At 43.7% G+C, this 27,558-nt stretch overlaps 1 protein-coding gene across 3 annotated transcripts in view; it reads right to left on the reverse strand.

Moving 5' to 3' along the window:
- The window catches only part of NRG2 (neuregulin 2), a 199,138-nt gene extending 171,889 nt beyond the window's left edge, over positions 1-27,249 (reverse strand). The window contains exons 1-3 of one of the 3 annotated variants that reach the window (XM_055555340.1): positions 26,400-27,249; positions 25,855-26,307; positions 24,583-25,362 (exon numbers count right to left, since the gene is read on the reverse strand). In XM_055555340.1, the coding sequence (XP_055411315.1) occupies positions 24,583-25,362; positions 25,855-25,993 (919 nt within the window). In that variant the 5' untranslated portion in view covers positions 25,994-26,307; positions 26,400-27,249. Of the gene's footprint in view, positions 1-24,582; positions 25,363-25,760 lie in introns of all 3 variants that reach the window. The other 2 variants (XM_055555332.1, XM_055555350.1) reach the window with 2 other exon arrangements.
- Positions 27,250-27,558: the final 309 nt, after the last annotated feature.

Raw genomic sequence — 27,558 nt, forward strand, 5'->3', positions numbered from 1 at the left:
AGAGATTTTTTCTTTAATCAACAGGCAGGATAGGTCCTAAGATCAGGACATATATATTCAAACCAAACTTTTGCTTGCAGAGATCTGTGCAATGAGAAAAGATGATGACATATGACAAGATATTCAAGGACAGAAGCATTCTATAATTACTGAGACAGCAAAATGTCCCAACGTATTTTAGCAAGATCTTCTCTAGTAAAGGTTGAGAGAAAATAGTGTTTCATCTAGAAAAAACTTTGTATAAGTGGCCCACCTAGTTCCCAGAAAAGAATTAGCTGGTTTCATCACATCTACTATGCTGTCAGTTGTAAGGCATGGCCAAATTTCAGAGATGTTAATGTATGGAGTCGGGGGAAGTGCATCAGAGAGCCAATGAAACAGGATATACCTGCCGGAGGAAATAGTCTATGTTGCAAATCATATTCCAACTCTGTGGCCTTGCCCTGTAAGTCCTTGGCAGAGGGACCATGAAGAGGTTATGCAAAAGGCTCTCCCAGAGCATTAATCTTTAAGAGTTAGCAAACTGGTTAGTCATTGTAATAATAACAGCACACTCTGATACGGCACCTTGCAACCTCAAAGCACTTTCACAGACATTATTTCCTGTAAGCCTCACAATATCCCTGCTAGGAAAGAAAAGCAAATATCACTAACCTTCTTTTTCAGTTAAAAATAAAACAGATGCCCAAAGTTCAGTTGTCCTAAGGTCACAGATCTAGTAAGTGGCAAACTGAAGTTTAAAGCGCCATCTCTCTCCTAGGACTGTGCTCTGTGTTATGAGACACAGTCTGAGGTTAGGACCATTCCTGCGTGTCCACTGAAAAAGTCAAAGACTTAATATCTGACCTCTGTACTTTTAAGTTCCATCTCTACTCAACACTTGCCCTAAGAATGATGCTTAAAGGCCTAAGAGGGGGCTTCCCCGGTGGTCCAGTGGTTAAGAATCCACCTTGCAATGCAGGGGACACCGGTTCAATTCCTGTTCCAGGAAGATCCCATATGCTGCAGGGCAACTAAGGCCATGTGCCAGAACTACCAGGCTCTAGAGCCTGCGAGCTGCAACTACTGAGCCCACATGCCTAGAACCCATGCTTTGCCATGAAAAGTCACCTCAATGAGAAGTCTGAGCGCCACAACAAAGAGTAGTCCCTGTTCACCTCAACTAGAGAAAGCCAGCACAAAGCAGTGAAGACCCAGTGCAGTCAAAAATACATTTAAAAAAAAATTTAAAGGCCTAAGGGATATGGAATACTAGAATGGACCATGCTTTGACTCTCCACTGGGGGTCACCATCCATGATGTCTTGATCTAAGAGAGCAATCTCCACCACTGAGGTATCCCATCACACAGGGATTCCCTGAGATAATCATCTCTGCACCCATAACAGGAGTGTGGTCTCGTGTCTTGTCAATTTCTCCTTTCGTCCACGCAGAGGGGTCCCAGGACTCCTGTCTTTATCTACTTAGGAAACAAAGACCTTAAGAACTTTATTTACCCCTGCCCAGGGTATGGTAGCAGAGGGGCATGGGGCTAGGAGACCCTTGAGCAAAGTCAGAATGGTCTCCCCATCTAGGAGAGGAACGACCACAGCCTACAAGCCAACAGGCCTTATTTTAGGAAATATTTAGGTTGATCCCCAAGTAAGAATAGCCTAGATGTATGTATACATAAAACAAACGGGCTCTCTCCTCAGCCCTCCACCCCTCCTTTCCTACAGTCTTCTATCCAAGAGTCCTCTACTCTTCCAGCATCAGCTATGCACTCCTCAGCCATGGACCTGGGATTCAACGTCTCCAGTCCGATCCTCTCCAGACCTCCACCAAGGAAATGTCAGCCTTCTCTGGTACTATTTCTCCAACTCATGCTTTATGTTGCAACCTAACGAACCACTTATCTCCCAAGCTTCTTCTCCTTTTCTCATGTTTCTAACCAGACGTGTCTCTAATAAATGTGGATTTATGATACATGTATTTATCTTCCCTATTATTTATGTGCTGCCCTCTCCTGTAGCACAGAATCTAGTATCCTTAACAACAATTTGACCATCTGCCATTCCCTCACTAGAGCTTTACAAGCTCTCTGATGGTATATCCACGTCACACTCATTTTTACTTTTCCTGCAAAGACTTCTGCACTAAGAAAGCACCCAATAAATGTTTGGCTTTCTATTGTCTATTGTATTTTCTAGATGGGTGTCCCATAAACTGGAGGAAGCCTAGAATAATGGTCTGGATTCAAAATCCTGGCTCTGCCATTTATTTATAGCTTCATGACCTTGGGCAAGTTAGTTCAGCTCTCTTTATGCTTGCGTTTTCCCCTTTGTAATAAAGAGGATAATAACAGTATTTATTTCATACTGTTATTATGAGAACTAAATGAGTTAACATTTATAAAATGGTTAGCACAGTGCCAAGTACATCATAAGTGTCAAATAAGTGTTCATTAAGTAAATAAAATCACTACCAGACTCATTTTCCTCCATAAAATTACTTTTCCTCACAAGTTCTCCATTTTTGCTAATGGCACTATGATTTTCCCCAGCTTCCAAGATTAAACCTTGACCCCTTTTATGCCTGCTACCCAGTCCCTCACCACATCTCACAGAGTCTGGGAGGAAACAGAATAATTTACCTGCCTCTTCTCCCAGGTTCCCTGCTTCAAAGACTCTATAATTCTCTCCTTGATCTCTCAAGCATCTGTCTCTCCCCAGATCCAGTCCACTCTGAATTGTGTAGACAAAGTATTTGCAAACATTCCTCTCTTCATATCATATCTCTGTACCAGTACCTACAATGGTGCCATATCACCTCCAGACCCAAGTCCAGACTCCTCAGCCAGTCTCTGGAGACCCTCCTTAATCCAGTCCTGCCCTAATCTTATCTCTCCTATGTCTCTACCCCACATTAATCTCCTCATGGTTCTGGAAAGACTTCTTGCTTGTCTCTGCCTCTGCTCATATTGTTCTTTTGGCCTAGAAGCCTTTCCCTTATCCTCCTAAATCCCCCAAACCTATTCATTCTTCAAAACTAACCTTTAACCCTGTACTTCCCTGATGGTACAGTGGATAAGAGTCTGCTTGCCAATGCAGGGGACATGGGTTTGATTCCTGGTCTGGGAAGATTCCACATGCCATGGAACAACTAAGCCTGTGCACCACAAATACTGATCTCACATGCAGCAACTACTGAAGCCTACGCCTAGAGCCTGTGCTCTGCAACAAGAGAAGTCACCACAATGAGAAGCCTGGGTACCACAACAAAGAGTAGCCCCCCACTCACCACAACTAAAGAAAGCCTGCACAAAGCGAGGAAGACCTAGCGGCCAAAAATAAATAAAATAAAATGCTGATTAAAAAAAAATAACCTTTAGATCCAACACTATCCTAGAAATTTTCAGCCCTCATAGATCTGATTGAATCATCTTTGAATTCTACAATCTATTTTCCCTTTTGCAATTATTATATACCTTTTGCTTTACATCACTTGTTATTGATTCATGTAAATCTGATATTCCCCAACTAGACTGTAAACCTCTCCAGAACAAGATACATGACTAATAGACATTCCCCGGCATCCTTCAAAGAAAAGAACAATGGAGGAGCTAAAAATACAGATCTATTAGCCAACATTTGATGATGAACTTGCCTCTCCCTTTCTTTGGGAGGCAGGGAGAGGGAAAGAATGGGACCGCTTACCCATCCAGCTGATCCTATATGCTGTGTTCACAGATGGTGTGGGCAACCCTACCTGGGGAATTTGCTATAGCCAAAAAGCCTGCTCTCTCTGTTGACAAACGCCAACAATCACTGTAATCTAGGCTGCCATATGGTTCACCCAGCCCTGTAGCAAAATCGGTTTCTCGGGGATATGAAGAGACCAAGCAGGCTAGCCCTCTGATCTATGGCATGGAGGGAGGTCGCCTTGAGCCAGCCCCGCCACAAACGGGAAAGCACAGAGTGTCCAGGGCAATCAAAGCTCAAGAAGATGCAAAACCCGCATTCCTGAGACCCCTGGCCTGGAATCCTGCAAGCTGAGCCCAACAACCCCCCTCTCTCAAGACTCTTGCGACTCTCCAAGAGAAATCCACAGGTGGCCAAGGGCAGACAGAAGATGTGGCCCTGCTCCCACTGTCTAGAGACAGTGGCCCAAAGTTGTCATTTAATTTCTGTTTTCCTAGCATCTGGTCCTGAGGGCCATTAACAGAGTAAGAAAATTTCATCCCTGAGCCAGCTGTCTTAATTTAGGAGGGACACTCCCCATTTTTTGATCAACTATTCATCATTTTCCCCATTCTCCCTCCTTTGTGGATTTCAAAGACAGGAAGAGGTCAGGCCTCATCATCTTCCTAAATTGCCCTAACCCCTCCCATCTAATTATCACAATCATAGACTTGGGGAGGCTGTTTGCACTTGATACTCAGAATGGAATATAGGGCAAGTCCAGCTTTAAGAAAGCAATTTCGCACTCCAGGCATCCATACGGTCCCTCAGCCCAGGATTTGCTAGAATTTTCAAAGTGAAACTATAAACCCAGACAGGCTCTATTTTGAGGGCATGACTTACCCAGTTGGCTGGAAACAACACTGTCTCCACCCTACTTCTCACAGCTGAAGAAGAAAGCCTCATTTGTCAGCTCAAAACAAAGCCCAGGGTATAAGAACAGCCTGCACAAGGTCATACAGAAAGCTGTGGGCTAAGACTGAACCGGGAGGCTGATTTCAAGGAAGGACGCTCATCATTTAAAAACAAAACAACAAAAACACCTGACAAAGCCTAAATAGTCTCCTCTTCCTTAACTAGGGACACCGCCTAGATTCTCCTCCTGGCCACCTAAAAGCAGCTCCTGTCACTTTTGACTGCTTGATTCAGATTGCAATTCTGCCCCCTACTTGTCCCTAGTCAGCCTGTCTACATCCTAAAGTCCTAATAGCTCCTACTCTTCTGTGGCAAAGCAGAAAGCTCTGGGTACAAAGAGGACCCTGGATAAATTATTTGCCTTCTCTTAACTTGAGCTAATTTTGAACCAGTTCTCCTGGTCATGCTCCTTGGGTATAGCACATGTAGGTACCTAAAATCACATAGGAGTAGAAATAATTTCTTCACTCATTTCCCCCTCAATTCATATTTATTGAGCTCCTATAGCATGCCACAGAAAACTAGTCAATCTAATCACACTAGGACCACAGCTTTGTCTAACTCAATGAAACTAAGCCATGCCTGTGGGGCAACCCAAGATGGGCGGGTCATAGTGGAGAGATCTGATAGAATGTGGTCCACTGGAGAAGGGAATGGCAAACCACTTCAGTATTCTTGCCTTGAGAACCCCATGAACAGTATGAAAAGGCAAAATGATAGGATACTGAAAGAGAAACTCCCCAGGTCAGTAGGTGCCCAATATGCTACTGGAGATCAGTGGAGAAATAACTCCAGAGAGAATGAAGGGATGGAGCCAAAGCAAAAAGAATACCCAGCTGTGGATGTGACTGGTGATAGAAGCAAGGTCCAATGCTGTAAAGAGTAATATTGCATAGGAACTTGGAATGTCAGGTCCATGAATCAAGACAAATTGGAAGTGGTCAAACAAGAGATGGCAAGAGTGAATGTCGACATTCTAGGAATCAGTGAACTGAAATGGACTGGAATGGGTGAATTTAACTCAGATGACCATTATATCTACTACTGCGGGCAGGAATCCCTCAGAAGAAATGGAGTGGCCATCATGGTCAACAAAAGAGTATGAAATGCAGTACTTGGATGCAATCTCAAAAATGACAGAATGATCTCTGTTCGTTTCCAAGGCAAACCATTCAATATCACAGTAATCCAAGTCTATGCCCCTATCCGTAACGCTGAAGAAGCTGCAGTTGAACGGTTCTATGAAGACCTACAAGACCTTCTAGAACTAACACCCAAAAAAGATGTCCTTTTCATTATAGGGGACTGGAATGCAATAGTAGGAAGTCAAGAAACACCTGGAGTAACAAGCAAATTTGGCCTTGGAATACAGAATGAAGCAGGGCAAAGACTAATAGCGTTTTGCCAAGAAAATGCACTGGTCATAACAAACACCCTCTTCCAACAACACAAGAGAAGACTCTATACATGGACATCACCAGATGGTCAACACTGAAATCAGATGGATTATATTCTTTGCAGCCAAAGCTGGAGAAGCTCTATACTTCAGCAAAAACAAGACCAGGAGCTGACTGTGGCTCAGACCATGAACTTCTTATTGCCAAATTCTGACTTAAATTGAAGAAAGTAGGGAAAACCACTAGACCATTCAGGTATGACCTAAATCAAATCCTTTATGATTACACAGTGGAAGTGAGAAATAGATTTAAGGGCCTAGATCTGATAGATAGAGTGCCTGATGAGCTATGGAATGAGGTTCATGACATTGTCCAGGAAACAGGGATCAAGACCATCCCCATGGATAAGAAATGCAAAAAAGCAAAATGGCTGTCTGGGGAGGCCTCACAAATAGCTGTGAAAAGAAGAGAAGCGAAAAGCAAAGGAGAAAAGGAAAGATATAAACATCTGAATGCAGAGTTCCAAAGAATAGCAAGAAGAGATAAGAAAGCCTTCCTCAGCGATCAATGCAAAGAAATAGAGGAAAACAACAGAATGGGAAAGACTAGAGATCTCTTCAAGAAAATTAGAGATACCAAGGGAACACTTCATGCAAAGATGGGCTCGATAAAGGACAGAAATGGTATGGACCTAACAGAAGCAGAAGACATTAAGGAGAGGTGGCAAGAATACACAGAAGAACTGTACAAAAAAGATCTTCACGACCCAGATAATCACGATGGTGTGATCACTGCCCTACAGCCAGACATCCTGGAATGTGAAGTCAAGTGGACCTTAGAAAGCATCACTATGAACAAAGCTAGTGGAGGTGATGGAATTCCAGTTGAGCTATTCCAAATCCTGAAAGATGATGCTGTGAAAGTGCTACACTCAATATGCCAGCAAATTTGGAAAACTCAGCAGTGGCCACAGGACTGGAAAAGGTCAGTTTTCATTCCAATCCCAAAGAAAGGCAATGCCAAAGAATGCTCAAACTACTGCACAATTGCACTCATCTCACACACTAGTAAAGTAATGCTCAAAATTCTCCAAGCCAGGCTTCAGCAATATGTGAACCGTGAACTTCCTGATGTTCAAGCTGGTTTTAGAAAAGGCAGAGGAACCAGAGATCAAATAGCCAACATCCGCTGGATCATGGAAAAAGCAAGAGAGTTCCAGAAAAACATCTATTTCTGCTTTATTGACTATGTCAAAGCCTTTGACTGTGTGGATCACAATAAACTATGGAAAATTCTGAAAGAGATGGGAATACAAGACCACCTGATCTGCCTCTTGAGAAATCTGTATGCAGGTCAGGAAGCAAGTTAGAACTAGACATGGAACAACAGACTGGTTCCAAATAGGAAAAGGAGCTCGTCAAGACTGTATATTGTCACCTTGTTTATTTAACTTATATGCAGAGTACATCATGAGAAACACTGGACTGGAGGAAGCACAAGCTGGAGTCAAGATTGCCGGGAGAAATATCAATAACCTCAGATATGCAGATGACACCACCCTTATGGCAGAAAGTGAAGAGGAACTAAAAAGCCTCTTGATGAAAGTGAAAGTGGAGAGTGAAAAAGTTGGCTTAAAGCTCAACATTCAGAAAACAAAGATCATGGCATCCAGTCCCATCACTTCATGGGAAATAGATGGGGAAACAGTGGAAACATTGTCAGACTTAATTTTTTGGGGCTCCAAAATCACTACAGATGGTGACTGCAGCCATGAAATTAAAAGATGCTTACTCCTTAGAAGGAAAGTTATGACCAACCTAGATAGCATATTCAAAAGCAGAGACATTACTTTGCCAACAAAGGTCCGTCTAGTCAAGGCTATGGTTTTTCCTGTGGTCATGTATGGATGTGAGAGTTCGACTGTGAAGAAGGCTGAGCACCGAAGAATTGATGCTTTTGAACTGTGGTGTTGGAGAAGACTCTTGAGAGTCCCTTGGACTGCAAGGAGATCCAACCAGTCCATTGTGAAGGAGATCAGCCCTGGGATTTCTTTGGAAGGAATGATGCTAAAGCTGAAACTCCAGTACTTTGGCCACCTCATGCGAAGAGTTGACTCATTGGAAAAGACTCTGATGCTGGGAGGAATTGGGGGCAAGAGGAGAAGGGGACGACAGAGGATGAGATGGCTGGATGGCATCACTGACTCGATGGACATGAGTCTGGGTGAACTCTGGGAGTTGGTGATGGACAGGGAGGCCTGGCATGCTGCAATTCATGTGGTCGCAAAGAGTCGGACATGACTGAGCAACTGATCTGATCTGATAGCATGCCAAGAACCATGAAGGCGATAAGGATACAGTGATACACAAAACAGTCAAATTCTTCTATCCCTGGATAATCTTCCTAAGATACTTCCCATAGAGGTTAATAAAACCCAGACTCCAATCCACACATCAGAAATTTGGTATTTTTTGTTATAAACAGCAGCAATGATGATGGTGTAAAAATCCAATGTAGCACTTTGTAACTAAACCAGCCCTCCCATTATCATCTGAAGTGGCTGCCTCAGTTTACCACCTTCATACCTCTACCAACATATTACATACCTAGACCAATGTCCTTCCATGCACCAGATATTTATTCCCAATTGCCAGTTCTAATCCCAAGGTAAGATCCATTCTCTTAAGTCACCAAGCAGTTATTAGTCAGTAACTTATATAAGTCACCAAAAAATAAGTGAGATAGAGCCTTTGCTACAGTTCCATATTGTACTCAAGAAGCTCACCATCTAGAGGACCTTACACACATACCCTTTCCCTACTTACACATACCCTTTCCCCAACCAATTACACTAAGCAGTAGGATAGAGCATTATGATCACAGAAGGAGTATGAACTGCTGCAGAAACATGCCATGGTCTGTTTGGACTGAGGGGATCAGAAAAAGCACTGAGGAGAAATGAGACCTGAGCTCAACCTTGAAGAAGCAGGAGGTTAGCAACTGACAAGAGAAGGAAAGGAAGAGCATACCACACCAGAAAACATAATGTGCAAAAGCACCTCTTAATGTGTAAGAGGTGTTCAAAATTTCCAAAATAGTACATTTTGGCTATAGCAAAGAGTAAGTGTGGAAAAGTGGGCTAAAGGCTTAATGGCAGGTAGAGGTTAATTGTGGAAGGAGTTTTGTCTTTATTCTATAGATAACAAAAAGCTATTGAAGATTTCTGGGCTGGACAGTGAGAATTACTTTGTTTTAGAAAGCAAATTCCATCAATAGATGGAAGACAGCAGAGATTCTGAAAATTGGAAATTCCATTTAGCAGCCACTGCGGCAGCCTAAGTGAGATTTAAGTACCCACCCAGAGCCTCCTGAATGAAAAGAATTAGATTGAAGATACCGGCAACAGTAAAAATCGTCACCACTTGACAGTGTATTATATACAGAGGATGGAAAGGAACCAAAGATGATTTTGCGGATTCTTTTTAAGACTTTTTTTATGAGGACAATTTTTAAAGTCCTTATTGAATATGTTATAATATTGCTTCTGTTTTATATTTTGGTTTTGTGGCCGTGGGGGCATAGGGGACGTCAGCTTCCTGACCAGGGACCAAACCCACACCCTCTGCATTGAAAGGTGAAGTTTTAACCACTGGACCGCCAGGGAAGTCCCAAGTTTGCAGTTTCTAATGACTTGGAAGAGTAGACGGATTGTTGTTATCTAAGACAGGAGTGTCCTAGACAGAACAGGATATAGTAAGGACACTATACTGAGCTTAATTTGAGATGTGAATTGTATCCTTTGTTCAGACCTCAGAAAGGTCAAAGGCAATGCCTCAAATAATCTCTGGGACTTGTTTCTGAGACCAGTCCCTTTCCATTAAAGAACAGTGACTCCTTTAGCCTGAAGAAGAGTGTCCCGCAGCAGCCTACAGGAAGCTCACAGTAGAGAAGAGCTTCTCTTGATAAGATTTGTAGGTATGGCTTTTGTCTAATGTAAGGAACCTTGATAAGATTCATAAGCACCACAGATTTTTAAAAAGAAGTATACTATAGGAACACTACCAGCTTAGACTAAAAGGGACCAAACAGAGCAAAATGAAAAGCCTTTGGGCCCCAAAATATCTACAAGTAGGAATCAAGCTGAGTGTACTGTTCAAATTTTCTATGTATTATGATGTTTTGACATCTTAAAAAACCATTTCTGGCTGGAGAGGGATTGCCCCTTCTAGGGCTACCCAATTCTTAGAAACAGCAAAGGACTCAGCCAGGAGCATGCCTTTGATGTGTGAACTAACCAGTCCAGAGCCCTGCCTCCTCCATCTGCCCTTTAATCATCCCAGGGCCAGGTACCAGGAAACCAGGGACCACCCCTATAACTTAGAGCCCCACCAAAATCATTCAAACTAGCCAATGCTAATCTGTTCACCCTGCCCTGACTTCCACCCTCCAAGGAAACTCCAATAAATTTCAACCTAATGTTTTGCTCTCGTTCCAGTCTTCTGCCACCTGACCAAAACTTGGTACTCTCCCTGTGACCCTGTGTGGCATGCAGGGACCCCCATCTCTAGGAGCAATGAGTACAGTAAACTTGTTCTTTTGTGTGCCTCTCCTAAGTCTCCTCCTCTTGTGGACACATTTGACTAGATACCACCTAAAAGAATACAGAACTGAGAAAACTGCTTAGCTGCAAACACAGACTACATTTTATGGAAAAGGAAGGATAATTAGAGGGCAACACCATGAGCATTGGGTAAATCCAAGAGCAGTGGACACTCATCCCCAGGCAACAGGACTGAGCCCTACTTGTGTGCCAGGCTGGATTTCAGAACTGCTATGGACCACGACTGCTGGCTCTTCTCTTTCTAAATGAGAACATCTACCCAGATAGAAGACTAAGGAGACAAAACAACTAAATGTGATATGGGATCCTAGACTGGATCCTCTGTCAAGTAAAGGCCATTGATAAGACAACTGGCAAATTTTCAACAAGATCTAGAAATGAGTTAATAACATTATATCAATAGTATTAATTTCCTGGTTTTTATCATTTTATAGCTGTCTAATTTGGGGAAGCTGAAGAAAGAGGATCCTTTATATTTTTGTAACTTTCTTATAGATTACTTAAAATTTCAAAATTTTAAGTAAAAAATAAAGTCATTTAAAAACATTCAAGTATTACTAGTTTTTAAAAGGAGGCATATGTAGCAGTTATCCTGTGTCTATACCACCATTGTATTGGAGGGCAAATGATTTATCTCTTTAGTTGACAGTCTTCAGGTCAAGAGGAACAGCATTTGAATTGCTGTCCCCAAAGAACCTCATGAAAGGAGTCTCATCTGCACCAGGATCTAATTTGGATGATGAGACCCTGGCTCTTGAGCCTGAACTTGATGCCATATAGATGAGACTTTTTGAGGGAGGAGGGTCTCGGTGAGGATGAGTTTTGTTTTGTTTTAATAAGTAAGTATACTACTACAATGGACTGTGAATGCAATGGCCAGGATAAGCATATTTTTCATGTGCAAGGAATATAAATAATTTGTGACCAGAGGGAAGACTGCAATGGTTTCAAAACATGTCCACAAATTCTTTGACAATCCTTCCATCAAGAGGTCAAGTCTAATTCTCTTCCCTTTGTATCTGGTCAAGCCTTGGTAAACTCTCTTCCAAGAAACAGAATGTAGTAGAGGTGATACTAGTCACCTCTGAGGCTAGATCATAAAAGCAATACAGCTTTTGCCCGGCAATCTCGTGGGATGCTCACTTACGGACCTTGCCACTATGTTGTGAGGAAACCCAGGCAAGGTTGGTCCCTAGCCTTCATTCCCAGCTAAGCTCCCAGATGAGAACCAGCCAGCATCAGTTGCTAGACATGTCAGAGAGGAAAATGGGAAATGACCCAGTCTCACCCACTGTTTGACTGCTCAGCTACCATCTGACCAAAAAATACATGAAAGACACTAAACTTCCTAGCTGAGCCCAGTCAATTCCCAGAACTATGAATAACAATAACGAATAAAGATTGCTATTTGAAGCCACTATATTTTAGGTTGGTTTGTTATGCTGCAATGGATAACTGAAACAACATGCCATAGGCAGTTGGAAACTGGAACTCAGCAAAATTAAGGGACTTTTTCCAAGTTCACATTGCTGGGAAGGAAGAGTCAGGATTTTAAGAAAATATCAGTCTGAATCCAAAGCCATTCTCTCTCAACTAATAATAAACATGACAATAATAGTAATTGTAGCTTGTCTGCATTGAATGTTTTCAATCTAAGCAGCCACCAATCTAAGCACTTTACATAAAGTAAACTTTAAAGTAAAAGTAACTCACTGAATCCTTATCACAATACTATGAGATAGGTATTAAAATTAGCCCCACTTTACAGTTGAGGAACCTGAGACACAAAATGGTCAATCAACTTGCCTAAGGTTATTTGCAGGTCAGACGGTGAAGAATCCACCTGCAATGCGGGAGACCTGGGTTCGATCCCTGGGTTAGGAAGATCCCCTGGAGGAGGGCATGGCAACCCACTGCAGTATTCTTGCTGGAGAATCTTCATGGACAGAGGAGCCTGGCAGGGCTAATAGGTGACAGTCCATGGGGTCACAAAGAGTCGGACACAATTGAGTGACTAAGCACACACACACATATATAGCTAATAAGTCATAGAGACAAGATTCACTCTTCACAGTTGGCTCCAGAACATTCGGCCTTAACCACTACAGTATACGGAGCTGAAATTTCAAAATGGATTAGGTAAATTGAGAAGAGAACCAAGGACGATCTGTTAGGAAACATAACCTTTACAAAGTGCTGAAAAGAAAAATAGTGATGGAAGGATCTGTGAAGGAAGCGGGAGAGAAGAGAACCAAACATTATATCTCCAAAATACTGGAGCAACCACAGCAGGATCCACAAACCAGCTTCAGTCTTTATGGTTGAACAGTCAGACACAAATGGGCACGCCGCATGTAGACAGCAGCACCACTGGCCCTTTCTCCTCTTTCTCTGTCAGTGGCAATGCTCACCCCTACTCTGGAATTATGAGGCTGTTATTTAACTTAAGAGGTGAGAAAAGTAAACTCTTATACTTTCTTTAAAAAACATGGTTCATGACCTTGGCCCAGTGAAAACCATCAAACCCACTGGACATGTGTGCATGTGTGCTAAGTCACTAAGTTGTGTCTGACTCTTTGTGACCCCATGGACTGTACCCTGCCAGGCTCCTCTATCCATGGAACTTTCCAGGGAAGAAACTCGAGTGAGTTGCCATTTCCTACTCCAGGGGATCTTCCCAACCCGGGTATTTTACCCCATCTCCTACATTGGCAGGTGGATCCATCAACAGGGAAGTCCAAACCCCTTGGGAACCTTTATCAGCTTGATGTTTTCTTCCAGACACAGCACAAGTGATCCCTTCACAGAAGTAATGTAAAACCAAATGCTTTAATTCTTACTTCTGTACAACAAGCTCTGGGCCTGGTGCAGACCCTTCACCAGAGGCCCTGAGGCTGTGACACCACACATGAGAAGCACAAAGTCCATCTTCTGTGTGGGCAAAGGTAGAAGCTGGGGTAAAACTGGCCAAGGTGAAAACAGTATCCCAAGGGAAACAGACTCAGCTCCAGCTCCCAGATGCCCTCTCAGTCAGCTGAGTGCAAACCACGAACAGCGGAAACCTACTAAGAAACAAAGACGGCAAACTCCCAATCTGAGGGCCACCCATGTGCCCATGTGCCTCTCTTCATCCTACAAATTACCTTCTTTCCCAGCAGCAAGGAGTGTCTCTCAGAGCTGGTTAAATCTTGCTCTGTCCGAAGTATTTTATGAGGCTCCATATCTTAGGATTTTCCCAGTATTGACCAGAATCACTTGGGCCGAGCCCCAGCGGTGCCATCTGAAAGGGTTTATTGTCAGTACTTGGCCAAGACAATTTAATCTAAATGTTACTAAGAGGACAGTGAACGCTACTAGCCTTTTTGGAGAGAGCATTTTCTTTTGAAAATGAGACCTAAAAATATGGGGGAAGTTTTTCTTGGAAAAGCCCCATATTTTGTCTAAAAGAATTGGACTTAACAGAAATTTAGCCCAAGTTGTTAGGTACAGTTTTACCTGCATACGTACCTATCTCTTGCCTTGTTCCTATTTTCCCACTAGGTCCATCAGACATAAAGTCCAAGGAAAGACTGGGAACTTTGTACTAGAAATTTCTGGAAACTTCTCTGCTTCTTGGCTGAGGGATGGCTGTTACATTTATGACATAGCAAGTATGACAACAGGCCTAAGTAGAAGGGCTGGAGCAAGATGGGATATGGTGGGGGGATAGAGCGCCAGGTAAGAAGGTCTCAGAAGTGAAACTCATCTAACAGACTGAAAAGGAAACCCTTTATGAGTGAGCAGTCAGACAGACTGCCTTTGGAAGCCCCAGTGTCCTTTGAAAGAAACACTTCATTTGTGATCCTTGGTTTCACTCTGTAATAAATGAGTCATTTCATGGTGTGAGACTCCATTCTTCCTTTTAAAAACATTATTCTCTTTCAAATTATTATTATTTTTCTCTGAAATACAATCAACCAATGACATTGTTGGGAAAGCTGCACTGGACGCGGCCCTGCTGTTACTTTATTTCTCACTCAGAAACAGGAATTCAGACATAGCAGATCATCTACTTAATCCACCTGTTCTGTCCTGACTGCTAAATAAACTCTCTTCTCTAAAGCCATATAAAATTACTCCAGAGAAGAGCCATCAACTGGGTAGCGCTTGTGAAATTCATTAGTGGCTTAAGCAACATGGTGAGGAGCTATACTGAGATTATGTGTACGGCCACAGGCACTAGTGAAAAGGACTCTGACTTGAGGAAGCTGAGGGCCACAGCCTGCGACAAAGTGATGACTGAGAGCCCTTAGGAGCCCTGAGCTGGAAAAGAACTTGCTCTAGTGAGGACCCTCCCACCCCCACCCAGTAATTTAGCCGAGCAGATATGGCAGAAAATGCCTCGTTTTAAGGAAATGGCGAAAGAATGAACATGCTAAAAGAGAGATATGAAGAAACACTGGGCTTCTACTCCATACACTTTCAGAAAAAAAGAATGATCCAAGAACCTGTACTGGCCTCCAGAAGCCCCCAAGCTGCCCAAAGGCAAAGAGGTACAATCACTCCCAATTTGTGATCTCAGTTTACCTCAGTAAGATGCCTCTTACTTCTTTAAGGTATTCAGCCTGAAGCATGAACCAGCCAGAGTAACAGAATCCAACTGGCCATTCCAGTGAGAGACCAGGAGAGGGAACATCCAAAAAGCTCACATGGCAAGTAAGACTGAAGAATTTTGCAGAATGCAAATGAACTAAAAGACAGGAATGAAACACAAGCAAAAATATTGACATGTATTAGGAAAACCATCTAGAGATAGTTCTAAAACTCAAGAACAGAGAATTACTCACAAGAAAAAGAAGAAACTATAGACTATCAAGGGAAAAAACAAAACAAAACCCTGAAACATAACAAAGCAGCAAAATTCTGCCTTTTATCCAAATGTCTGAAGACGTTTTCCATAGTTAGTCTAGTCCCTTAGCCTGAGCTGACATTTGAGGAATCTCAAAATCTATCTGGGACAAAGTGATCTTACTTTGTGATCTAAAGCAAAGGTCTAACTGCTCCCTTACTTAGCAATAGCCAGTAACCAAATATTTACAAAACCATATCTTAAGTTTCAGGCCCCAAAGATCTTATAATCAGGAGAAGGAGCTAAGACACTGACCCTAGCAAGATAATTAGCAGTCCATGGCATTAAATGATGTGTCATACAAGTGATATAGGCCATAAACACTTAAAGTCCAAGAATAAGAAAAAACAATACTTCTTGAGGTCAAGAATGTGTGGCCAGTCTAGGATCTGAGGGGTAATAATACCCAGCAGATATTTAGAGGAAGCAGAGTCTTTGTTCTAAAACATTTAAGGAGCAAAGCTTCATACTTCCAATGGGTTCCAATGGGTGCCACACATCAATTAATTAATTAAAATTAAACCCCACAAGCTCCCCAAATGCCACCTCTTACATGCCACCACCTGTACCCTCTCTGACCCAAGACAGCCACCAGACCCAGCCCAGCCCAGTGTAGAAACAAGGAAAGAAAGAGTATGAATGATTCAGTGTAAACCCATCCCCAACTCTGGAAACCCCCAAATCAAATCAGGATGAATCAGGAACCTACTTTCTTTGAAAGGAAAAAGGACGCTTTCAGCCATTTTCCAGGGACTTTCAGCAACTCCTCCTAACAATACAATTTAAGATAAGACCTGTCAAAGTAAAAGAGCAGCCTGGCAGGACTCCTGAATGTGAACCCTTGGTTGACCCCACAAGCATGATGAAATTTTGAAAGGGTCAATTTGGAGTCTGAGTCTTAGTCCTCCCATTGGTGAAACAGAGAAAAGCAGTTTCTATCCATGAGCTTCTCAAAAAATTGACTACATAGACCCATGGACACATTAAAATTTGTAGTCTACTTGGGAGCTCCATAGGCCCAGCATTCATATCCTGGAGTCTCATGGGCTTCCCTACAATGAGACCACAGATATAATACAGTTGTCAATAAAAATTTCTCCCCTTGTCTGCCTCCAGTCCTCCAGAACTTAGTATTTTCACTTACTAGTTGCTCATGTTGGTCTAAGTTAAGAAGATTTTGTTGATAACACTTATTGAGCAAGTGCTGTATTAATTATTTTACATGCATTATCTCATTTAATACTCATAGCAATCCTATTATGAGCAATCACTATCACCATTTATAGAAAACTGAGATACAGAATGTAATATGCCCAACATCACCTAGTCACAAAATGTAGAAGATGGTTTCTGAACTCAGGTTCACTTGGCTGTACAGCACAAACTCTCAGTCATTACACTATAGTTAGCAGACTTTCTTTTTAAAAGAAGAAAAACCTTCAGCTAACATCCTTAATAGTGAAAGTCTATAAATGTTTTCCCCCAAAGAATAGGACAAGGATGTTCATTTTCATTACACTTATTCAACATTATACTTGGCAGTTGCAGCCAGTGGAATAAGGCAAGAAAAAGAAATAAAGGCAAACAGATTAGAAAGGAAAAAGCAAAGCTGTCTCTTCTTCACTGACAATATAGTCATGTACATAGAAAAAAATCCTTAGAAACTCTACCCCCCAAAAAGGGTTATTCAAGTGAATAAGTGAATTTATTAAGGTCACAGGATACAAAGTCAATATTTTAAAAATTGTTTTTCTATATGCTAGCAATGAATAAAAAAAAAAAAACAAATTTTTTCTATATGCTAGCAATGAATAGGAGAAGGCAATGGCACCCCACTCCAGTACTCTTGCCTGGAAAATCCCATGGATGGAGGAGCCTGGTAGGCTGCAGTCCATGGGGTCGCTAAGAGTCGGACATGACTGAGCGACTTCACTTTCACTTTTCACTTTCATGCATTGGAGGAGGAAATGGCAACCCACTCCAGTGTTCTTGCCTGGAGAATCCCAGGGACAGTGGGGCCTGGTGGGCTGCCGTCTATGGGGTCACAGAGTTGGACACAACTGAAGCAACTTAGCAGCAGTAGCAGCAGCAGCAGCAATGAATAAGTGGAAAACAAAATTAAACAAAAATGCCATTTACAAAAGCATCCAGAAAACATGAAGTACTAAGGAAAAATATGTAAAAGACTCATTTACTGAAAACTACAACACATTACTGAGCTGCTTTTAACCTAAGCCTTCAAGTACTACTTCCATAATTACAAATAAACTCATGAGTCTAGCACTCAAGGTGGGTGGAAATATCATCCTAATTTACCTCTCTAGATCCTGTGCCCATTTGTCCCTTTCTTTCTGGTTGTTTTGTATACTACATACATGCCCCTCTGCTACTGAGAATGCTATTCTGTTTATAGGAATTGATTTAATCAATTAGCTCATCTCTATCCATAAACCACCTCCACCTCATCTATCTGACTCTTAAAATCCCATCTCAAACTACTTATCAAAGAAACTTTAATCCTCTAACCAGATCTTTCTTTTATGACTTTTGCCCTCCTTCCAAAAGCACTACATTGGTATATCTTATGGCATTTATCATATGCTAGATTGAATTACTGTTACATCTTTGTACTTTTAGATTATAAGCTCCTTGGTGACAGGGACTGTGTCTGATGCAGCTCCCCTAAAGTATCTAGTTCTTTACACAGAGCATACATTCCAATACTTGTTGAAGCAAACACTTGAAAGATGGAAATGAAAGGAAGTTCTTTTAGTAATAATACAAACTCTAGGATACCAAATTGCATCACTGTCACAAATTAATGATGTCCTGACTTTCCCACGGGCTGGACCAGGTATTTAGCCATGTGGTAACCTTACTCTCATTCAATCCTAAGTAATGTTAGTTCAGCTTGGCTTCTGTTTAGACCAAGATCAAGACCAAGTAAAACATCCTAGCCTAAAGAACAGACAGATCCTCAATCTGTACAAAGAGACGAGTGAGGGAAGGAGGTGGGGAAGCCAAAGTCCTCAGTACAAGGCAGGAAACAAAGAAAAAAGAGAACCATTAGAGATTCTGTTTCAGAAGAGAGAATAAAAAGAAACCTGAACATCACATCTTGGGGGTCTGTGGTGCTAATGGAATAAGGAAACTCTCTAGGATACCTGTGCCTCTGCTACTCTGGAAACATCGGCAAGGGCAAATGGAATGTTAACTGCCTCCAGCCCCACCCCAGGAGGCAAGCAGCACAATCAGGTTCTGAGCTGAGGCACAGACAAGACCTACAGGCTCTGTCCCAGAGAAGGTCCCTGGAGAGGCTGTTTGGATCTCACTGCATGTACAGAGCAGGAAGGGAATGTTACTGTAGAATGGAGCTTGCATGCCACATTGTGCCAGCAGCAACTAGCCAGAGCAAGAAGGCTCCTTAACTCAACCTCATTTCATAATTACCAAAAACATCACAGCTGATTAGCACCAAAAGCTCTCAGTCAGTGTGACTCTCTGTCTTCTGATCCCAGGCTGGCAAAAGCTTCCCAGCTCTTGATGTGGGTACAGCACATCCTCTTTCATGTCATACTAAAGCCTTTTAATCATCCTCCAGGTTTGCTTCAGTTCCTACAGGCTTGCTTGAAACGCTGCTCACCAAGATCATCCATGTGCACTGTTGTTTTTAAAGGAGTCTACTTGAATTTCACATGACAGTCATTTTTCCAAACTTGTCATAATGCCCAATGTTCATTTCATTTACTGTCCCAATTTTCTAAAGAGTTCCCTATATCATCTCTTGAAATTCAATGTACATATTCCAATAAGTAAGTGGGAAGGGTTAATTCACAGGAAACAAGTAAGACAAAAATCCCCATTTCACACACATCCTTCCAAACTCAAAATTTGGAGGGAAATTCCTTTTACTTTTGGCGTAAATTATACTAACAACACCTCAGATCCTGAAAAGAAAGTCCCAAGAACAAGTGTCAAAGACTACACAGGGGAAAATTCACTGATACTGAGATCATCATTCCTTTTCTAAGTCAGTGTTCTGTGCCACTAACTGCCATGTGCCACTAAGCCAATAGGCTTTAGAGGGTTAAGAATGCCCAATGTTTAGGTTTGCATATTTGCTTTAAACCCTACTTATCCAAATGGCAATTCTTTGATCCTCTGAAAATTTAACACTACATTCAAGTCAGCTACCTTAAACGTACTTCAAAATTGTATTCGAGTGGCCCATTCACTGTGGATTCCTACCAGTTTTACACGAATATGGTCAAAATCAAATTCTTTCTCTGCAACTGGGGTCTTTGGCTTCTAAATGAGAATTAAAGCAATCAGGCACTGTGGAGTTTTCTCTTCCCATATACGGGATCATGTGATTTCCCACATGGACACTATTGTGAGATGACCTACCAAGAGTGCAAACAGCAGCAACTGCTGTGTGAGTAGAGCTGCTGCCCTAAAGCTCAGTGACAAACCTCTGCATCTTCCTCTGAGCATCTCAATTAAGACTCACTCGCAAAATGCACTGTCATGGAAAACTTCTTAATGGCAAAGTATCTGAAAAATAAGTTGGCATTTTTATTCCTTACCCTAGGGTTATATTTGTAAGGCAGGATACTGGTTGAGATCTTGGATTAGGTTTAAAAAAAAGTTATATATATACTACTGGGGAAGAATTTACCATAACATTGACTTAATGGAAAAATAACATTCTCCATCTGTTAAGAAAAAATACAAGATTACTTTGAAAAATATTTTGCTTTTAGGGAAATACACATTTCAAGATATGTAATAATTGCCTAAGATCTGGGAAGCTGAGGACAGGGGAAAAGAAGGAAACTTTTCACTGTATATTCTTGTGTGCTTTCTAAATTTTGAGCCATATGAAGGTTTTACATATTCAAACTATATATACAATCTTATAAGAGAAAAGTTAATGACATGTTTGCTATTAGAAAATGAAATTAAAATATCCCAGATAACAAAAGATAGTTAAGAGCACTGGGACCAAGAAGAAGTTAGTCACCTACTTAGTTAATATACCACCCCCTCTAGCTCCCAGATCTTTTGTTAATTCAAGCTGATAGTTATTTCTGTTCAGACATGGGAGTTGGGGGAGGTGATTAACTGCCCTCTAAAAAAAAGGGGGAGTCTTCTCCAACAAGATGTAGATTCTCCACAAATCCCATTAACACTAATCAGCATAATGATTAAGCACATTGTGGTTAAGTACTCTAGTTGATAACAACTCCTTAAGAAAAAAAGGTTCCCATAGCGACAGGTAAGGGCTTATCATCAAACACAGCTTTTCAGCACCACACTTGGTGTCACAGATAGGAGAAATAAGACTGGTTTAGTATTAATCTGGAGGCCTGCTTTTTGAACTTCACTTGACTTCACCCATTCAAAAGACACTTGGGAGAATCCCTCTGTAAACCAGGGGCAGTACCAAACATTAAAGGGCAGGAAAGGAGAAAGACCTCAAAGATAAGATATGGTTCCTGCCCCAAGAATCCCTATCGGCTGAGAAACACAGCCACTGAAAGAAATAATGACATTATAATGATAATTCTACCCTTAAATCTATAACCAAGCCTGTCCTCACTACTAGGACCGGTCAGTTTCTAATCTACTTTCACTTTCCCATCTTCTAGCTGCAGCACAGCTGGGTTTCCAGCTGGCTGGGGAAGAAAAGATTCTTTAAATAAACAGCATTTTAAAAATATGCAGTTGCTTTTGCTATACTGAATGTTGTGGACTACCTTGCTCTAATATGTGAATCTGAGTGCCACATTAATTTAAACTATTCTAAAGAACATAAAGATCCCTAGGAATACACCTTTTCTATCTTTAACAACAAAGTACACTATATATTGGAAGAAAACGCCAATTCAGAAAGTCCCAAAGGAAGAATGATCTTTCTTTAAGAAAAAAAAAATTATATTTATTGCATCTATTTAATAATGAAACAATTTAAAAGCCATATACATATAGGAGAGCAACAAGAAAGGGTGTGATTAAGCCAAAATATATGCAGCCATCATTAAAAATGCAGGACTATTTGCAGAACAGGATGCTTTCATAGCATTGTACAGAATTTCTAACCCCTGAGAGTCCTTTTTGAATCTTTTTCCTGTTCTTCCCTCAGAAGGTGCAGAAAACACATCCATGTATGTAGTCTTCTGAGAAATGCAAAGATTTTACTCCACTCTTTACCACCAGAGGTAGTAATTTGGGATGAATGATACACATTAGATCTATAAAAAAGGCCTCTGGCAAATACTGCTATTCCAGGAGGATTTCACAGGTTTCAAGTCAACATTTCATACTTGTGGTAAAATTACTCACTTACGAAGACCTTCATCTCTCCATAGGGCACCTTGTCCCCAGATCCTGGCCCACCAAAATACAGCTTTCTGAAAGATCTCCCTAGGAACCATACCTCCCAGAATCCAGACAGTTCAGAGCTGAAACTGGCTAAACAAAGTAACAATTCAACCACAGTTGCTCAATATAAGGGCCATGATGACAGTTTCCAGGTGCCAGTTTCCCTATTTTGCAATGGGCAGATCTGCTCCAAGGAGAAAATGTTCCCAATGACCCTTTGGCCCAGAGGGTTTTCTTTAGACATAGAAAACAGAAAATGAATTTGTTAGTTATTTCCTGCTGAACACAAGGAAGGTGTTGTGGTTAGTTAAAAAGATTTGCTTCCTTATTTAATATACCATTACTAGTGCATGTTTTCTTTAAAAACATTGTAGAAAATAAGAAAATGCCGTTTATGCTCTTCTGTCATATTATCACCAGTTCCACACGTTTTCTCCAGAAAATGTCCTTTAATTTCTAATCTGCTTACATAAAGCTCCCCCCAACCTGATGTGTATCTATTTACCATCAATTCAAAGCAAAAATTTTTGTATTCTAAAATGTTTACTCCCATACATGTTCCTGCCCCTTGATAATCTGTGATGTGAGGGCCTTCTCATGAGCAGTGCTTGCAGCCCTAAATTTACCTTTCTGAGAACTACATTACACATGCTATGTTTACGAGATGATCGCAACCTAAAAGTGGACTGTATTTCTGACCCCGAGGTCTTTCATGATCTCCACATTCAACTATTAAGCTATTAAACACTCACTAAAACAAACAAGGTATAACTGAAGGAAGAAGGGGGAACAGAGGAGCAAGACAGGGGATGATGACCACTGGGGCTTGGTGCACCAGCCTGGGGATTAGGTGGTGATGTACACAGTGCACACTCAGGAGCAACTCACTGAAAACCCAAACAGAAGCTGTCCTTGGACAAGGTTCAATAAATGTTTTTACTATCTATTTCTCGCTGCATAATACAGTTCCACAGCTCCCCCAAGGAATCTCAGGGGGAAAAAAAAAAATCACTTAACAGAATAAAAAATTAGAAATTCTTAACTGGTCTCAACTTATCATAAAATGTTTCAGAGCATAAAACCAACATTAAAGAGCAGTCAACAATATTCCTCAGAACAATGTCAGAGAGAGAAACTGCTGTTACCACCAAAAGTTTCTTTCTTCCTTATTAAGACACTGCAAGATTCTTCTGATTAAAGTGATCACAGTTTAACATAATACCTAGATATAGTTCCCACCACAAACTAAAATTTGTCTTCTGAAGGACAGGGGCAGGGAGGGGGCAGGGGACATGCGGAAGAAAAGAAGCTTCCAAAAGTCAAAGGCATTGATCTAGGAAGATGAGGGCAGCAAAACTTCCTCCGAGCTGTTACACATTCTTTGCTACTCAGTCTTATTTACACTACTCAGAAGCAGTTGGTAAACTAGTAAATATACCAACTTCTATGACAGACCAGGGTATCTATCACAATTCAGTGACTGCACAGCTCAGATGCACACTACAAACATCAAATTCAGCCTTAGTTGGGACGAAATGAAACCTCAATATGAATAAGCACAAGACAGGCTAACACCAAACACTCCAGTCCAGCCACAATTTGGTTTGAAATAGCTTCCTGAGAAGTAATTACTGGATTCAGGGACAAAGAGGAAAAGATCTTAAACTGACATTTCTTTGACTTTTGACATGGGAGACTCCATTCTCAGCTGCACACATCGACAGACTTCAGTGTTGTTTCTCATCACCTGCATTCCTGTGCAGCACCCAACATCATGAAGATGAGATATGCAGTCAACACATCCTGCGCGGTAAGATGTCAGAGCTGAACTTCCCAGCATTCAGGAGAAGTTACTCTATTTCACCCGTCATCACAAGCAACAGACCTAGGAAGATCTCGCAGAAACAGCCAAAAGAGCTGTCTGCTCACTAGTACTGGAGGTTAAGAGAGGGCTGTGCAACCAGCTCAGCAAAGACAAGCAATCACGATGGAGGAAAACAAAACAAAACAAAACCCTGAACCACATGGGGGACAGAAAACAGTAGCAGAAAAAGTCCAACTCTGCCTGCGCCAGCCAGCGGTGTGGATGAGCTGAGCCCGAAGCCCAGGAGAGGAAGGAGGGGGCGGGGGCCATCATTCCCTAGGAGAACTTGTAAGCGGAGGCCTTCACAGCCTGGGAGTCTGCCCAGCTGCTCCTGCAGACCCTGCCAGCCTGGGCAAGGCAGGCCCTTGGGAGCAGAGCGGGCAAGGCCTCCGAGGGTCACTCCTGACTCACTGAGCTTCGGGCCAGCAACACGCGGACCTCTCCGTTTTTCCTGCCGCTACTGGGCTATGGTGGCAGCTTTCCAGCCCCACATGCCATACATCAGCCGCAGATCCCTGCTGGCACAGGCCAGCGCGTCCCCCCGCCCCCCAGCCCTGGCACACTTCGAGCCTAATCTTCTTTCTCCCCAATACCAACCTCGTCACCCACCATGCCAAAAGCCCTGCCCAGGGGCAGCCCCACCACCCGTTCTCCCGCCACTCCCCACCCCCACCCCTCACCAGCGGCCCCGGGCGCTGCCAGGCCCGGGCACCTGCAGATACCTCCCGCCCCACCCCCATCTTCCACCACCTCGCCCCTCCCCCCTTTCTCCAGCAGAGAGAGGGGGCAACTCACCGCAGTCAGTGCACAGGATCTTGCCCACCTCTTTCTTGAGGTTTTTGCCGTTGGTGTTGAGAGGGGCAAAGGCTGTCTTAAAGACCAAGGGCTGCTCCGTGGGCTCCAGGAAAAAGATATAGCGCTGGTTCCTTTCGAGCGGCGCACAGGAGCCCACGCTGATCACCTGCTCGCGCTGCAGTCCCCCGCTCCGGAGCGGCCACTTGTCCAGCACCTTCACCAGCGCCACCCGACCCGAGGCGGGCGGCTCGCGGGTGCTGTTGGAGCTGGAGCCGCCGCCGGCCGGGGCCAGCCCCTGTACCTTGCCCTCCACCACCACGGGCGCCTTGTACGCCTGGTCCTGCACCGACTTGAGGCTAGGCGAGTAGCAGGCGAGCGACACACCGAAGAGCAGCATAGAGAAGCCGGGGGCCGGGTCGCGCCTCATGCCTCCGGCGGCTGCGGCTCGCGAGCGGGCGGCGGCTCTCCGGGCTGCGGGGCTGCGGAGCTGCGGCTGTTGCGGCGGCCGCGGCTTTGGGGGCGCAGCGGGACGAGAGATGCTGCTGCTGTTGATGTGGCTGCTGCTGCTCCTGCCGCTCTCGCCGCTGCTGCCGCTGCCGCTGCTGCTGCTGCTCCTCTCGCTGCTGCTGCTGTCGCTGTAGCTGCTGCACCGAGCCTTCTCCACTGGCGGCGGCGGCGGCAGCGCTAAGCAGCAAACCTGCCGCATCTGGCCAGGCCATTTGGGGGGCTCCGCCGCTCCGCCGCCGCCGCCGCCGCCTTGGGAGGGGAAACCAGAGCCCGCTGGAAAACCGGAAACAGCGTAACGTTAGCGCCCAGTAGCCCTCCACCGGCGGCCCGGGGAGGTGGCCCAGCTAGGGCAGGGGGGCAGGCGGCGAGCGGGCCGAGATGCGCAGCGCGGAGCGGCGCAGCGCTCCCACCCTGCGCGCCGGGACCGGGAGGAGGATGCGGAGGATGGGACGTCCTCCCACTTGCTCTCTCGCGCCCCCTCTACCCCCGAACCGAGTGGGGAGCGCGGCTTCTGCAGGGGAAGCTTGGGACTGCACTGCTTTAGTGCCCAGCTTCAGGCCCCGCAGGGAAGCGGGAGGAATCGTGCTACCCTGTGCTTTAGGGATTTATGGGCAAGACAGTGGGGGTAGTGAATGAGCAGAGGGCGGGGTAGAGGTAGCAGATTCTGGTACCGTCCTATGAAGGTGGGAGTGGGACACAGGGTGTGTCCTGCCTTTGGACATCGGCTGTGGGAGCCAGGGAGATGCCACGGCCCGGGTGACTGACCTGCCTCCTGGGTTGTATATTCCCTTCCCCGGCAGGACCCTAGGGGCCAGTCCCTAATTGAGCCCACGGGCTTGGCCCTCCACCGCCTGCTGAGTGGCTGGAGATTCGAGTCAGCTGGGGAGGATCCCAGCCCCGTCATTTGGGGGAAGAGTTGAGGCTATATGGAGTCTTGGCTAGGCGTTGGGGCCACCCACCCAGGGGTGGTGGTTAAGCCTCTAAGTCTCTGGGCTTTCTCCAGCAGCCAGGCAGAACCAGGCTGCATGCTACACAACCTCATTACCTTCTTCTTTTTTTCCCCCTTAAAGCCGCTCCCTAAGCAGGTGGGGGCTTCTTGGGAGCCAACCTGAGAGCCAGAGACGGTCAGGGCCAGAGCTACCCCCACAGGAAATGGTTTCTTTCTCAAAGATCGTTGCTTGCAAGAGGCAGGAGAGTTTGCTTCACTGAAGCCAGCATCTGATTTTAAAAAGCAAGTTAAGGATCCTTTCTCACTCTATCATTAAGGATCCGGAGAGTTTTTAATACCCAGCTATGTCCTTGAAGGATACGGGAGCTCAGGAATTCCAGTAAGGTCTTGGAGAATCTTATCCTCGATTGAGGACTGCAGGAAACCAGCCGGAGGATGGAGGACGTCTGACTTGAGCTGGGAATGCTATTCTGGAAAGGGAGGAGGGAGCTAGAGCTTTCCCTCCTGGCTGAGAGACATCCCAAACTTAACATACTCAAAGCCAACATCATTATTTCTCCCATTCAACTCCAAATTCCATGTAATTATTAAGGGAACCATTTTATACTTGGCCAGCCAACCCGGCACAATAAGACCCTCCGTCTCATTTTATTATCCCTTATCCAACCAACCTTTAAGTCCTTCTCCTCTACCTTTAAAAAAAAAAACAAACCCTACCTTTAAAAAAAAATCCCCAATTTATCTAGTTCCTTTGCAACTCTGTGGGAATACCTGAGGTACAGGTGTTCCTCATCTCTTCCCTGACCACCGCAAAGCCTTCTAACCGGTTTCTACACTTTTCACCTCATCACCCTCCTCCAGTTCTACCACTGCCAAAGTGATCTTCTAAAAATAAAATATAAATATGATTTGGCCATGCCACTGCCCTCAGGAGTAAAGTCCAAACTCTCCAGCATCGCTCTTCATGGGTTCCTTCTACATAGTTCAATCCTCTGGGAGCCAAGACTCTGCCCTAGCAATCATCAGCACATTGTGCTGGTTCTGGGTGTGCTCTGGACATGATGTCTCTTGTATCCAAGAAGTCACAGCTCTGCCTTGTCCACCTGGAAAACTATTCTAGCTCTAAGGCCCAGCTCAGCAGTATGCCGCATCCCTCCCTGGCTATGTGTGTACCACCATCCCCACGACCACACACACACAAGAGAGGAAGCTAAGCCCTTCCTCTTCTGCACTACCAAGGGACATGTACATATTACTATTATGGCAAAGACCTGTACTGTACTTCAAGCAGCTATTAATAGGTCTGCTTTAGACCCATCAGGCCGAGCACCTTAATGGCAGGGACTTATCCTATTAGTCTTTGGATGCCAAAGGGGCCCCCAACACAGTGCCTGGCATAGAGTAAAGATCAGCAAATCCTCAGAAGGAAGGAAGGTAGGAATTATTGAATGGAAACTCAGCTCTCTTAAAGGCATCAAGCCCATCTTATTGACCCCTTCAGTGTCTCCTTTTCTGTTTTC

The sequence above is a fragment of the Bubalus kerabau genome, chromosome 1 (genome assembly GCF_029407905.1).
Source record: "Bubalus kerabau isolate K-KA32 ecotype Philippines breed swamp buffalo chromosome 1, PCC_UOA_SB_1v2, whole genome shotgun sequence".
NCBI lineage: Eukaryota > Metazoa > Chordata > Mammalia > Artiodactyla > Bovidae > Bubalus > Bubalus kerabau.